We start from the raw sequence: 14,819 nt of genomic DNA, 5'->3' as shown, positions 1-14,819 counted from the left end.
TCGTTCTTAGTGGACTAATCCAAATAAATCCATCCTTACAGGGGGTGGGACACCACCGCAGCCCCGACCCATTGCGCACCCCTCTCTTTCTCTCAGGGTTCAGGGCTTAGAGAAGTAGGACAAAGGCCGATATTAACCTTCACAGATTAGGCACCATGATAGAAAGGACCTGCTATGATGGAGAATCAATCCTTTCTACAGTGAACATAGGTGGGAACGTGACCCATGTAGAAATCACAGTGAAATCAGTGCACGACCATAAACTGGGTTAAAAAGCTGTAATTTACACACACCAGGAAGTGAAGGCTCCCTTCCCCCATCAGTCCCTCCTCATCCTCATCTCTTTCTCTCTTCTGTTAAAACTGAAGATTTCCCCCTCTGCCCTAACTTTTATTTATCCTGACAGTTGACCCCAATACCCACTTCCTTAACAGTTTCAGAGAGTACAGCACGAGGCAGGAAGTCCCATCCCCCTGTGCTCACACGCCCACTCTGTTGTTACCCAGGACAGAAATAGAGCCTATTGTAGTAAACAAACTCACATTAAAGCAAAATGATGACAAACACATGCACAGCTCAGCTCCGTGTCTTCTGTTCCTCTGCCAGACGACGACTCCTCGGAGAGCGGCAGTGCCAACGGGCTGCCGGCCCTGACCTCCCCGGAGGTGCTGGCTGTGGGTGGGAACCCCCCAGATGGTGGGGCCCCATACGGGGAGGTGACAGAGAACGGGCTGAGCGCTCCACTGGACTTTAGCACCACCTCGCCCTCGTCCTCCTCAGAGGATCAGCAACCGGTCAACCTGAGCGACAGACTGCTGCCGGCTGGGAGCTCGCCGCCAAACTCTTACCCCGCAGACCCCAACAGGAAGTACCCCATCAAAACAGAGTACACTAACAAGGTAAGAATAAAAACTTAATTAGTCATGACTTCAGATACATTTGTCTCATGTGGAGCTGACTCTGTGTTACTCAATGAGCAGTTGAGGGGAGACAGGTGAACAGGGTAATATCTTGAACTAACAGATATCACCATGAAACCTCCCCAGACAATAACTTACATAAAGACAGCTAATTATTGTATTACAAGTTGTTTTTTTGTTTGTTTTATGTTTAAATATACAAATGAAACATTATCTAATGAAATGTGCTGATATATTCATACATTATCAGAACAAACATTTGAACACTGGATAAAACCAGGTTCAAAAATCTTTGATTTTGTTGACTTGTTGACAAGTCCAAAGTTTTTACAGAGGGAATTTGAGACCCCTCTGTTCCTGACTATAAATCAAAAATAACTGTCAACAGCTCTAAACAAAAAAATCTATTTTCGCCATACTATTAGGACTGTTACTGTAAATGTTATATAAACAAACCCCTCAGCAAAGAATTATAAAGAATGTGGTGACAGAGACATGTGCTTTTTTTCTTGAGAGGCCACTATATTTGATTAGTTGTTTTATTGTGGATGTTTGTTTTATATGTTGTATTTATTGCATTTTAATGTGTTTGATGGCTGCTACCTCGGCCAGGTCTCTTGTAAAAGAGATTTCAGTCACGATGGGACTTCCTGGTTAAATGAATAAACAAATAAATAGATAAATAAAAACCTTCAGAATCTAGACAGGAATTAAAACTGGAAAGTTTGGTGAAACTAAACAAAAACTAATTGAGAAAATTATATGTAGTATTAATTTTCATACATTTTTAGACCAAAAATAAGACTCAGTGGATGAATATGGTAAAAATTTTACCTAGCAGTTAACATAAAACTTCCCCAGTTGATTACTGACATTGACGAGCATTACAATTTTTTTTAATTTCATGTTTAAAAATGCAAACGAGGCATTATTGAATTAAATATGTGCTGATTTTAATTTATTTTCAGAACAAAAATCTGAACATTGGATAAAACCAAGTTTCAAATTCTTTTATTTTTCATTTTTGTGGACATATTACAGTGAAAGGTTTTTATAGAGGGAAGTTTGTATCTCTCTCTTAATCACTACATAAATCAAATAATAGGGTCAATGACCATGAAAAACTATTCAACATGTTTTTACGAATAAAATGTTCTCTAAATCAGGCTATGAATGATACATTAACAAACCCCTCTGTGAAAACCTTCAGAATATAGACAGGAACAAAACTGGGGAGTTTGGTGAATGAGAGTGCTACTGAGGTGGACATTTCTGGCTCAGAGTATGAAAAAAATTGAGAAAATTGCCCTTACATTTATGTATTGTAAAATTAAAAACATTTTTACACTAAAAATAAGACTACAGGTGAACAGGGCAAACATTTGAACTAAAAGACATCCAAGAAATTTCCCCAGTTGATTCCTTATATTAAGACAATTATTTTTTTATCAACTTTTGTGATTTTTAGGCATTACAAAATATATATTATAAAACAAACATCAATATGTATATTTTTGATGTTTTCTTTCCACTGGTCTGAATAAAGAATGTTATGAAAGCAAAACAGCCCACATGTTTTCACCTGGGGTGTGTCGCCTTTGGAAAATCAGCTCTTGTGTCTGTGTAATCTATAATAATTTTATGTCTGTGTGTTTCTGTGTGTGTTTTCAGTCCCCTCCTTACAGCTCAGGAAGCTATGACTCTGTGAAAACTGAACTGAGCATGAGCGCTGAGGACTTGACCTCTGGTCGGGCACAGATAATTGATGATGACGATGATGATCATGATGACCACGATGACAGCGACAAGATCAATGACGCTGAGGGTATGGACCCTGAGAGACTCAAAGCCTTCAATGTAAGTAACCTGTCTACCTGTTATAGTATAGACAGAATACAGTACTGTCAGCGTAGATAGTGTACTCAGAAATATTACAATATCATATTTAAACTCTATATGAGCGAGTACACAATGCTCACTGTTTATCCTGTGAAAACTACTCTGTGCATTTCTGATCTTAACAAGTACAGTACAGTAGCAAAGATGCATCCATGAGTGAATGAGCAAACAGTAGAAATCCTGTCCTGAATATGAGCAATGATTCCATTTCCATCGCTCCTGTTTTCATCACCTCCCCCTCCCTCTTTATCTTCTCCTCTCCCTCTCTAAATCTGATGCTCCCCCATCCCCTGCCTTCCCTTCCCTCTCTTTTGTTTCGACTCTCACACCCCTCTCCCCCTCGCTCTCTACCCGGCACCCCCACTCCCATTTTTCTGCTCTACATCCCCTCTCTCCCCTCCCCCCTCTCGCTCTGTCTCTGTCAGATGTTTGTGCGTCTGTTCGTGGATGAAAATCTGGACCGCATGGTGCCCATCTCCAAACAGCCCAAGGAGAAGATCCAGGCCATCATTGAGTCCTGTAGCCGCCAGTTCCCAGAGTTCCAGGAGCGCTCCCGCAAGCGCATCCGCACCTACCTCAAATCCTGCCGCCGCATGAAGAAGGGCGGCTTTGAGGTACAAAGTGCCCTAAGTCAAAATGTCGTCCATATTTAGCCAATATAACAAATCTCAGTGAATCCAGAATTTCGCATCCATAATGTGCTAAAATCTCGCTGCCCCCTCCCGCCAGATACGACCTACACCTCCTCACCTCACCTCTGCCATGGCTGAGAACATCCTTGCCGCTGCCTGCGAGAACGAAACCCGAAATGCTGCCAAGAGGATGCGGCTCGATGTCTACCAAGCGGTAAATGTCTTGGCAGTTGGTGTATGTGAATTTGCCCAGCAGGGATTTTGGAAATGTGCTAGGATGGCTATGCATCATTAACGCCAAACGGCACAAATAAACTGCAGTATTCTCCCCAAAACTGAAGACGTTTGATTTCTCACAGGATGAACCTGCCTCTGCTGACAAGTCCAACTCGAGGGACCCGGCTTCTGTGGCGCCGTCAGGGTTCACCATCTCCAGCGCAGCTTTTGCCCAAGACCAGCTCTACACCAACGGAGGCCTCAACTACAACCTGCGGGGATACGGCACGGTCAGCAGCAACCAGCAGAACTCTGGAGCTGCACAAACCAACGGTGAGGAGATTATAGCAACCAAATAATGACACTCAGAGAAGAATATTCAGCTCCTGTTATTAAAGAGTTGGTTCATTTAACTCTTCACCTTAACATGAGTGTCCACCTTAAAACAGTACTGGTGAATAGAATGGACGCTGGTGGATTACCTAAAATACTTCTCAGAAAAATTATTTGCTGGATAATTTTAGCCATGCTAGTACATAGCTGTAGGAACGACTATGTTAGTATGTTGGCTGTTATAACAGCAGCTATTGAATGTGCGGCCATATTGTTTTGTTCAGACATTCATGGTACCAAGATGACAAATCCTAATGACCACGGTGACCCTGAGACTTTTCCTTTAACACCACCATCTATCTAAAATCTATTTCAGTAGAATATCTCAACATCTTCAGGATGATTGGTGCTAAATTCTACCAGATGATGTACCACACTGACTTCAGTGATCCCCTAACTTCTGCTATAGCATCATCATCATCAGATGCCGAACTATGTGTGCGGACGTTTATTTAGCTAGTTCCAGGTTGTTTAGTCCTGACATAGAGTGTGATTACATGGACATGAATGACCCATTTATGGGGCTTATCCCATCTAGGATCATTTTCGGTTTATGGTGTTTACATAAGTATAAAGAAATCAAGTTATTCATATTCCCTGTATACATCTTGGTTACTTTTAGAGTACGTCTGCTAGCATATTCAGGTTACTCATAAACAGAATATGCTGTTAACATGCTCAAACACATGAACGTGACACTCCAAAAACCCGATCATGAACAGGTTACTCATGTCCAGGTAAACACACTCATAGTAACAGCAATTCTTATATGGGAACAAATGATAAATCAACAGGAATAAAATAGAAATATAGGGAGTATATTGTTGTCATACACAGGGGCAGATCCTGAAACATTCAGGGCTCAACCCAAATGTAGAAGATCTGGGCCCCTGGGGAGATTTCCCCATTTACAGCAGCTAATTGCACTATTTTTCAGGCCCCTTGAGATGATACAGTAGAATACCTTAAAATCTGTGTATCATTTGGGGAAAACATGATAGTACCCAAAGAAAAAAATCATCCCGTGGGCCTACATCCCATTTTGTATCTAACTGTTCTGCAACTCTTAACCCAAAACACAACAAATGTAGTGGATGACTAATTTTCACTCCTGCAGCTTAAAGAGGCAAAGAATATCTGATGTTACTATTTTTAAGTTATATAACATAGGTAGGGAGGTAGGGTAGGACTTTGGTGTCAACAGCATTAATGGAGTGACCCCTGCGAGCTAGTTCAGACAGTCAACTCGAGCTGCACTGATTCATACACACACATCATACGTCACTTTCCATGTGTCATCCACAAAACACACCCTCCAAATGTGGCGGTCTATTTAAGCTGCAAAGTCTTCCCAGCTCTCCCTCTGCCTTGTTAATGTGGCTGCTGCCCTGCATTAGTACTGCTGCTCGCTCTGTCAGCCTCACCTCCACCCCTGCACCCACCTGCAGGCTCCAGCTAAGGAGGGAAATATTGAATCATCACTCCCTGATATCTCATGTAAACATATCTGCAGGGAGCAATGAGTCTAGACGATTAGCTATTTTTGTTATACTGTGCTAGAATATAGTTCAAAGATTAATGTTAAGCAGACAAATCCATGCTATAATAATCTGGGTTGCTCTGACTGCAAATCAAGTGTCAGCAGTAATGCCAAATCATGTGGTCTTCACTGGTCTGAGCTGACTGTTGGGCCAACAGAAGAACATTGACTCAATTATATTAGATTTCTTTAGGGAACAGCACAGATTTAGGGCTTTTCAGAAAAACCTTCAGGGCTGGAGCCCCAGAGGCCCCCCCTCTGCTCCGCCCCTGGTCATAGAGGCAAACCTGTTACCATATTATAAGCAGACATAATTATAAACCCATCTAATAGAAATGGAAAAACAACAACAACAATCTAGTGGAGTTTAAGTTTAAAAAATGAGTAGACTTATTCAACATTATACTGAAAAAAAAAACAAAAAACATTTCCTTAGATCCATCTTCCAAAAAACCCTCAAGAAATGAATTTGAATTCTTTTTTTTTCCTCTGTCAGACTTGGATTTTATGTGTATGAATAAGATAACCATTTTAAAAAAAAAAAAAATTTATGTTATTTTAGTTTTTGCTACTTTTTTGATGGTACAACACTTTGTGCAACTAATGTAAAATGTGCTTTTAAAAAATAAAAATAGATAAATAAATAAATATATAATTTAAGGGTAGATATTGAAAAGTAAAAAAGTATATATTGAAAAATGACTTAAAATTAAAAACTGTTTTTCCCAAATTTTAGAGCGTAACTTACCAACCATAAGCACATTTTTAAAAAGAAAAACATGCCATATAACTTAGCATTTTTACACATATTTCCACCCTAAATAAGTTCACTATTGAAGTTCCAAGTTGGAAATTTAAATGTTTTTTTCTTCAAAATTCCCCAAATTTCTGAGCCAACCCTTGACATACTTTTAATCAAATGACTACGTACATTTATATGTACTTCTCCCCCAAATAAGTTCACTATTAAAAAAGGTCCAATTCGTATTTTTTTTTTCCATTTCCAATATTCCTGAGCTTCTTCCCTGGAAAGTTTTCCAGAAATTGATCAGCCCTTTACAACCCTATTTCAGGCCCTTTTTCACATCTCCTGGTGTTCCTCCTGTATTGTCTGTCTTTATTGAAGCATCATGATTGTGTCCGCAGGTCCCACAGATCTGAGCATGAAGTCAGTCGGCCCAAACTCCACCTCCTCCAGCTCCAACAGTCACGGTCAGGGTGGCGGCGGCGGCGGAGCTTCAGCCCAGCTCAGCCCTCCGGAGGTTACGGCGGTGCGGCAGCTCATTGCGGGATACCGAGAGTCCGCCGCCTTCCTGCTCCGCTCTGCAGACGAGCTGGAAAACCTGATCCTGCAGCAGAACTGAGTCCGAGCCAAAACCCTCTCCCAGCCTGTCCATCTCTGTCGCCCTCAGTCACACACATCTGGGCAGACGTTCATACAAAGACACAAAGGTACACAAGTGATGCTGCAGCACACACAGTGGGTCCTGTAGGTACCGTCACTTAGTCCCACATGTTTCTGTATTTGGACGGGCCAGAACATATCACAGGCTGAAAATGTTTATTTATGCATTTGGTTCACTTTGACCTTAGTGCCCTGTTATCTGTAGCCATTCATCCCATTCAGTTCATTTTACCACTTCAACCTCCATTCGTCTCAGGAAGCGATGATCTATGTGAAAGAATTATCTGCATTGGTGCACAGGGGAGTACCACTACCTTAAATTAGCTGTGACCAGAATGCCACATTGGCTCGTTTATGCAGATGTTTGGACAAATTAACGGTTAAATAGCAGTGATTTAGTGTCATTACCTTGTGTCTATTTTTACACAAATTGTAAAATATGCTGTACAGTGGCATGATCTGATTGGGTCGTCTGATTCGAGTCATTTCTAAACCATAACTCTCCAAATTCACTTCTGTGCTTTCTGGAAGTAGATAAATCGCTGCTAAATCCACTGACCTGTTAACCTCAACAGCTACTGAAGGATGTGCTGACTTACATATACACAAAAAAAAACAATGTAGAGAAAGGTTAAAAAAAAAAAAATCAGGACAGTGTTTGACAGTTTTCACCTGAAAGGTTTGACCAGCAGATCCGTCAAAACGATACCTCGGTCCTGCTCTGTTGGAGTGGTTTCCAGAGTCTGCAGCCCCGTGTACATGTGTACAGATGTTTTTGAAAACTGATATTATTCCCCTCCTTTCAAATATGTCTGTCCACACAACCTTGGTTTTACAAAATCTTTGTCCACACTAGAACGCAAAAACGACTCCAACTGCTCGCCGGCGTTAGCTGTCTTCAGCAGCCTCTCCTCATAGGCAGCAAAGTGTACAGGCAGACGTTACCTTTTTCAAAACACCTACTGGGGATCTCATGACTGTTGATGTGTGTTTAATTTAAGGAGGATGGAGCTCACTCAAACATACGAGTGAAGCTCTGGACAAGCCAAAGTTTTCCTTCCAATACTCATCGACAACAATCTGGTGAATTTTAAAGAATAGGCGCTGAGGTGGACCGGAAAAACAGTGGATGCAGCAAATGCCGCCGTTTCTCTGTGAAGGGGTGCAGCCAATATTAAGTTTAAGTGTAAAATAGTTTAGCAAAGCCTGACCTATCTCCACAGTGCTTTGTCAGCACTTGGAGAAGTTTTGGAATCACCATATTACCATATGATCACGCTCGCTGGCTTGATTTCGTTTCTCTAAACCAATCAGTCGCCCTAGGCAGCGCGAAGTCCAGGACACAGTGACAGGGCTAACTGTTAGCATCACACAGCTAATGCTACCTAACAGTTAATGTGTTTAATGACAGTGTCGAGCTGTTTCAGCATCAGTGTGTTTGTTCAACCCGGTCTCACTTCGAAGTCGTCAAAATTTGGCACTCAGGCAGTGACTTGCAGTGTCAGACACTGATGAAAAAGCCGTCCTTTAACATCAGCATGATACACTGCCTGTTGCTGTTAGTTTAACTGTGCTCGGCAGCGTCGGGGGGAAATGTGGCGGGACACGAATGAAAGTTAACACGACAAAAATCCAAGTAGGGCAGGTGGGAGGGATGGTGGATGGGTCCAACAAACACTGACCTTCACCTGGGAGAGTGGTGTGTGTCCCGCAAGATCAAAAAGCCAAACCCTATTCTGTTTTCCTAAGGAGGAAAACCAAAAACTCTAAAACTCAGTTTGCGTGTGGACGAGAGGCCAAAACGTGGAGGAAAATATGAGTTCATTAATACCTGTACACGTGTAGACGGGGTCTTTGGCATGTGGTCACTGAGAGACAAAGACTCATTACCCAATGTGACTTTATTTTCAGTTATTTTATTATGAATATTTCTATCACAGGCAATTTCTCATGACTTAAAAGGAAAGGCGGCTTTTAAGAAGCCTGGGTATGCAAATTGAGGTCGCAGACACCTGTCAGGGATTTAAAAAAAAAAAAAAAAAGGAGATTAATATATTGTTTAGACTCTTGGTTTATAACCAGTTCTACTGGAAAAGAGGAACAAGGTGCAATATTGAAGATAATCAGTAACGGTGCGCTTACTGAAATGACTCTGTCAGACGTGCTGAGGTGTTCTAAGGCAAAAAGGCGGAGTACGTTACCACAATCTCCTCCCGCTGTAACTGTCGAGTTGTAAAAAAAAAAGAAAGAAAAAAAAGAAATGATATCCCATGCAGCATTGTAGCCAATTTCAATGTTGTTGTTTGTTGTGAATACTGATCTTTATCGCTAACCTCATAACTGAGGCACTTTCATGTATCGGGATCAGTCATCCGTAGTGATAAAGAGGAAATGGGACCTGGCAGAACAATGAGACTTAATGTTGCACGTCTTGTTTTAATTTAAAGTGAGTTTTTTTAGGGTTGTTTTGTGAAGGAATCGTCCTGTGAGTATTTTTTTAAGTTAAAAAAGGAGCACATTGAGCTCACATGCATCGGTGTAACCCTAACATCCATGTGGCTTCACTGGATGCAGTGTGAGTGTGTGTGTGGGCTGCTCAGACAAAAGAAACTCCGTCCGTCTGTCCGTCTGTCTCATCCCCTCTGACCTCAGCTGTGTCAAACTCTCTCTCATCTCCATCATCGATCTCATGTCTGAAAACACACTGTCTGAAAAGAAGCAAGAGACAATCTTTGAAAAAGATGTAATCACATCACAGTTTACTCTCCCAGTTTTCTGCTATGGTGTGTGTTGGTGTGTGTGTGTGTGTGTGTGTGTGCGCGTGTGTGTATGTGTATGTGTGTGTGTATGTGTGGTCTGAGGGCACACAAGAGTACTCAAAGCAGATCTAGAGCACAGTCTCACAACAGACACTTTTAATGGTGAGTCACTCGGCACAAAAACATGTGGTGTAAGTGTGTGTATGTGTGTGTTTTTATTCCTTTGTGTTGTTGTTGATGGCGTAAGTGTTGTTATTGACAGTATGTTGATTTTTTTCTGTTGGTGTATAAGTGGAGTGACCCAGTTTGTACGACATCAATCTGTGAAAGATTTAATTCAGTAGGCTGAAACATTCCAAACAAGGACAATGACTCTTCGAGCAGCCGAGAAAGCGGCTCGCACCTTATTGATGATTTGTCAAAGTTTAGAGAGATATATTTCTGTATTTATCACAGATCAAATTTATCAGTTATTTATCATGAATCAGTCTATTCCTCACCACCACCAGGCCGCTCTAGAGTTGGATTTACATACTGACCATTTTACATTTTTATTTCTATGTCACGATTGGGCTGCATCACATTCACGTTTAAATTCTTTTATCTATTGCAAGTTTGGAAGCACTTTATAGCTCAGGATTAAGGTAACATGACGCAGTGATTTGTGTGTCTTTACCTCATTTGGAACATACTGAGAAGTGATTATAACAAAGGACAGAAGCAGAGCTCAATCTGCTTTATTGATTACTTTCAAAAAGAAAATCAAACAGCTCCTGTCTGAAAGCTTTACTGGAGCTCAGAGTGAACTCATCACAGAGGGGTGTTTCTCAGAAAAGCAGGTCTCACGTTGAAAAGTCTGTCTTGAATCAGCCAAACACACAGAACCAGGATGAATCTGTTTCATGAAGCTGGTTTGGAGCCAAATCTGGTTACTTTAATGACGATCAGAGGGGTCCGTCACCTGAATCTGCTGCTCCGCTCAGCTTTACAGAGCTTCATAGTGAGTTTTGTCTCACTGTTTAGCCTGCAACTTAACTGTTTTGGTTCATTATTGCTGCTCTCATGTCGTATTCATATCAAATGTGTTGCGAATTTTTGCGTCACATTACTCACGCAAGTTTGAACACTAGAATATTTTGTGTTGACTCGCTTCATTTACGCGAATAACTTGCGTCATACGTGCATGAAATCGCTGAATCAATGCATGAACTTCTGCTGGTACGTCCTCTGCGTCATACGTCCTTGGAGGATCTCAATACCGATTAGCTATCACGGCACAAATTGGTCCCTGATTTTTCAGCTCTCACAAATAAGCATATGGTGCCACACGCTTAATTTGTGCTGCTTAATTTGTGTATTCCATGTTATTTGCACTGACCGGCGGGAATTTGCATCTACTGGAGTCTTTATATTGACACAGCATCAGAGTCGTTCTCAACTAGGCCTACAGCAGGCGGCTGTTCTCAGTGAAAAAATCTCCAAAAACACACCGTACATTTCCTGCTCAGCACCAAACAGCAGACTACATAATGGTGCTGGGGGCACCCTCTAGTGCAGTGGTTCCCAATTTGTGTTTAGTGGTCCAAAAGTGGGACACGGGTCCATTCCAAATGGGCCAGGAGTGATTCACAAATGTGTCAAGTTTGCAAAGAACACACTGTATTTTAAAGTACAATAAATTTCTGGCACAGTAGAGTGAGGGAATAACAGACAGTTACTTAATAGAGACGGCAAACTAGCTCAGTGTCACGGCCAAATGCAAGTCTGATGTTGAATATATTAAACTGTGTGGACCTTGAACTGATAACTAAAGAGAAATCTGGATCCATTGCTGGATCAGTTGGGAACCACTGCTCTAGTCTGTTCAGCCAACTCCAATGTAAACCCATTTGCGTCGCTATTAGGGCCCTGACACACCAAGCCAGCGTTTGGTTGTTCGTTGGCATTGGCCATCGGTGAACATCTTTCACCCTAGTTTTGAGGTGTGTCCGGCACTGTTGGTACTTCTTGGCCTTTTTTTTTTTTTTTTTTGGGCCAATCCAGCATGTTCAATCGACATCTGAGATGGTGGAGCCCATCGCTGAGTCAAATCACTCTGATTGGCAGTTCAGTTCAGTGCACGACAGGAGAAACGAAAGTGAGGAAGGCAAACAAACAGCTAAGATTATTAGGTAAGATTATGTTTTTAGCCACTGAGCTCTCTAGCAGAAACAGTTTGCAACTGTTTTTAATGCTCACTGGTGGACAGTAAATATACTGTTCTTGCGACATCGAATTTTAATGTGCTAACTGGCTAACCAGTGTCCTGAATCTGGTATCATTTCCTCTCACACATGCGCAGAATATACTTGCTAGTTGGCCACTGGCTGTAGTCTTTGCGCTGTGTTCTGGTGCCACTTTTTGCCACTAGTTCTTTGACGCTGGTTTGGTGTGTCTGGGCTTTTAGATATTCAGAGCAATGGATGCCGTATGAAGAGCACAAAAGTCCATGTAGGGAGACGCGTCCAACAAGCACAGGACTTTGACCCGGAAGACTGGTGTTGGTGTCCTGTGTAAAACTAAAAGTCAGTGTTGAGCTATTTTGTCACATTAGTTGCTAGTCTTGCGAGCTGACTGATGTGACTGTCATCAACCACAGTCTTCTCCTAAGCCTAACCAAGTAGTTTTGTTGCCTAAACCTAACTGCCGACCCCCTCTGCATCGAGATCAACCGACTCCTTCTGTGTCACGATACAAAACACTGCCCCCTGCATCATTATAGTGACCCTTGGTATCAAAATATGACGTGTAGGGATGAGATCACAACGTACTTGATTTGTGCAAGAGATGCAACATCTTTAATTTAGTTGCAGTGCATTTAGAAGCACACTTACCGACTCATTGAAAAACAAAAGATATTAGGTCACATTTTAATTGTGTCATTAAGTGCATCCCGTTTCTGCGACCTACATTTTTAATGCGGTGCAAACAGACTCCTGCTCACAGCGCAGCAGTAAGGAGGAGCCTTCAGGTAGGAAGCTTTGAGAGAACGGCATGTTTCAGTCTGACGCTGTAACTCTGCTCAAGCTGACACCTGAACCAGGCTGGTCTGAAGCCTCCATGGTAACGTAGGTCTAATTGAACCTCCTTCATGAAACAGAATGACGGTTTGGAATAAGCCTGCTTTGACTGTTTGATGAAACACCCCTCTGGACTCAAACAGACGTAATCATAGATGTACGTGGGACCTGAGTCCTCACACATGTCTTCCTCGTCTCCTCCAACCTGCTCGTTTGTTAACTGCAGCCATAGCAGATCCTCTACACTTCACGTCGAACTCAGTGATGCCACGTCGTCCCATTTTTCAACCGACCAACCAAACATTAGCTTGCAGATCTGTAAACTGTCTTAAAGTCTACGCTGAGCAACATTTGTGCTGGAGTTAACTGTGATCAACGACAACCACTTGTTGTCATGTTGTTGTTTTGTTTTTTTCTAATAACGCCCAATGGATTTTCTCTTTGTATTGACTGGACAATGTAATCTATTGGTGTTGATTAAAATGCCCTGGTAGCTTGTGGATTGCTAAAGTGGTCAGATAAATGTACTGTATAGCTGTACAAAGAGTGATAAAGATGTTTTAAACCTTTTTTTCTGTGGGTACAGCACTGTTTAAAAAAAAAAATCAAAGTGGTTTTAGCCCTTGCTTGTTTTAACTTATCATTTGGTGGTGGTCTGTATTACTTCTATTGTTATTTATATTATTTCAATTGTTGCCTCTCCTGCACTGATAAGAGACTGTAGCTCTGTGCAGGAGGTTGTACTGTAAACCTGTGTGAAGCTTTGTATTTCCTCCCCTCTGGTTTTGGACTCAGTGAAAGTGTGATGTTTACATGTACAGTTTTTCAGAATACTTTTGCGTTTTATTCAGGCTATAGTTTCTTTTTCCGCACCTATTCCCCCGAATCTGTGTACATTTGCCCAGATATTTTTCCTTCTGTTGTTTCATTGCATCAAAGTGCAGACGTGACCTCTTTGACTATTTGGTCACACGGTCATGAAGTGTGCCGTGACAGCTGGTTGTGGTCGGCTCGGTGTTGTGGTGGCTTCCAGCATTTACAAAAAAGAAAAAAAAAAAGAAAGTAAATCTTAAGTAAAAAAGGGAGCTTCACAACTTCTCAAAGTGGACCAGCAAAGATTTATTAAGGATCAACTTCAATCAACTGTTTTAGAAAACTATTGTGGCCTAAATGGAGATCGGTGGGGTGTAGGTACATTTATTATTCCACGTTAAGTGCTCAGAATCTTTTAATATCCCGGCCGTATTGTCAGGGAAAACTCCTTGTCCTTAACACGACTGGTACCCTGAAAGGTACACTTTGACCTGTTGTAATATCTCCTCGGTAACATAAAAGCCATTCCCCTCTCCTGGCCTTTTTAAGGGGAACCCATAAACCTCAGGAAATACTGATTCTCCAAGTTTAGTTTTTATCCACTGATTTCTTCTGAAATGAGATTTAAATCTCTTAACGAAAAAAAACCATTAACATTTATATGAGATGTCTATTGTTTTGTACATTTATCATTGTGATTTAAAAGTGGAGCTTTTTTCCAGTATCTGTGACTTAATATTTTAATTTTCGTTTCTTTCTTTCTTTTTTTTTTTGGAGTGTTTATAGGTATGGATATTTATTATTCTATGTGAAACAAAAAGACAAAAGAAAAGGTTGAACCTGTTTCATTTGTATGTTTCATGCAAAACTGTCCAGGTGAGATTCTCTCTGCCTCTTACATATCACTGATGAGGGACCTGTGTTTGTTTGGAAATAGCGCTTTTTCAGTGTTGCATCAACGCTATGAAATAAAAAATGAAAAAACAAACAAAAAAAAAAAACACCAGTGGTTTACCAACAGCAGAGCTGCAAAGCTCTCCTCTTCTCCTGAGATGTCAGTAATTGAATAAAATAGTGCGATGAGCTATCTAACTGAGACCTCGCCTGTTGTTTGCTTTTGTCTTTTATTTCTGTGTCAAAAACATTTTCGGCTCATATTTATGGTTTTTATTGAGTGAAGTTC

General features: G+C 41.3%; 1 protein-coding gene across 1 annotated transcript in view; it reads left to right on the top strand.

Moving 5' to 3' along the window:
- nol4la (nucleolar protein 4-like a) overlaps window positions 1–14,678 on the top strand; it is a 37,168-nt gene extending 22,490 nt beyond the window's left edge. The window contains exons 6-11 of the mRNA XM_049581203.1: window positions 607–899; window positions 2,592–2,777; window positions 3,245–3,433; window positions 3,549–3,665; window positions 3,811–4,000; window positions 6,747–14,678. Of these exons, the coding sequence (XP_049437160.1) occupies window positions 607–899; window positions 2,592–2,777; window positions 3,245–3,433; window positions 3,549–3,665; window positions 3,811–4,000; window positions 6,747–6,964 (1,193 nt within the window). The 3' untranslated portion in view covers window positions 6,965–14,678. The remainder of the gene's footprint in view (window positions 1–606; window positions 900–2,591; window positions 2,778–3,244; window positions 3,434–3,548; window positions 3,666–3,810; window positions 4,001–6,746) is intronic.
- Window positions 14,679–14,819: the final 141 nt, after the last annotated feature.

This window comes from Epinephelus fuscoguttatus, linkage group LG7, assembly GCF_011397635.1.
Source record: "Epinephelus fuscoguttatus linkage group LG7, E.fuscoguttatus.final_Chr_v1".
Classification (NCBI taxonomy): domain Eukaryota; kingdom Metazoa; phylum Chordata; class Actinopteri; order Perciformes; family Serranidae; genus Epinephelus; species Epinephelus fuscoguttatus.
The sequence above is the reverse complement of the archived record's forward strand: the minus strand, read 5'-3'. Positions and strand labels throughout refer to the sequence as shown.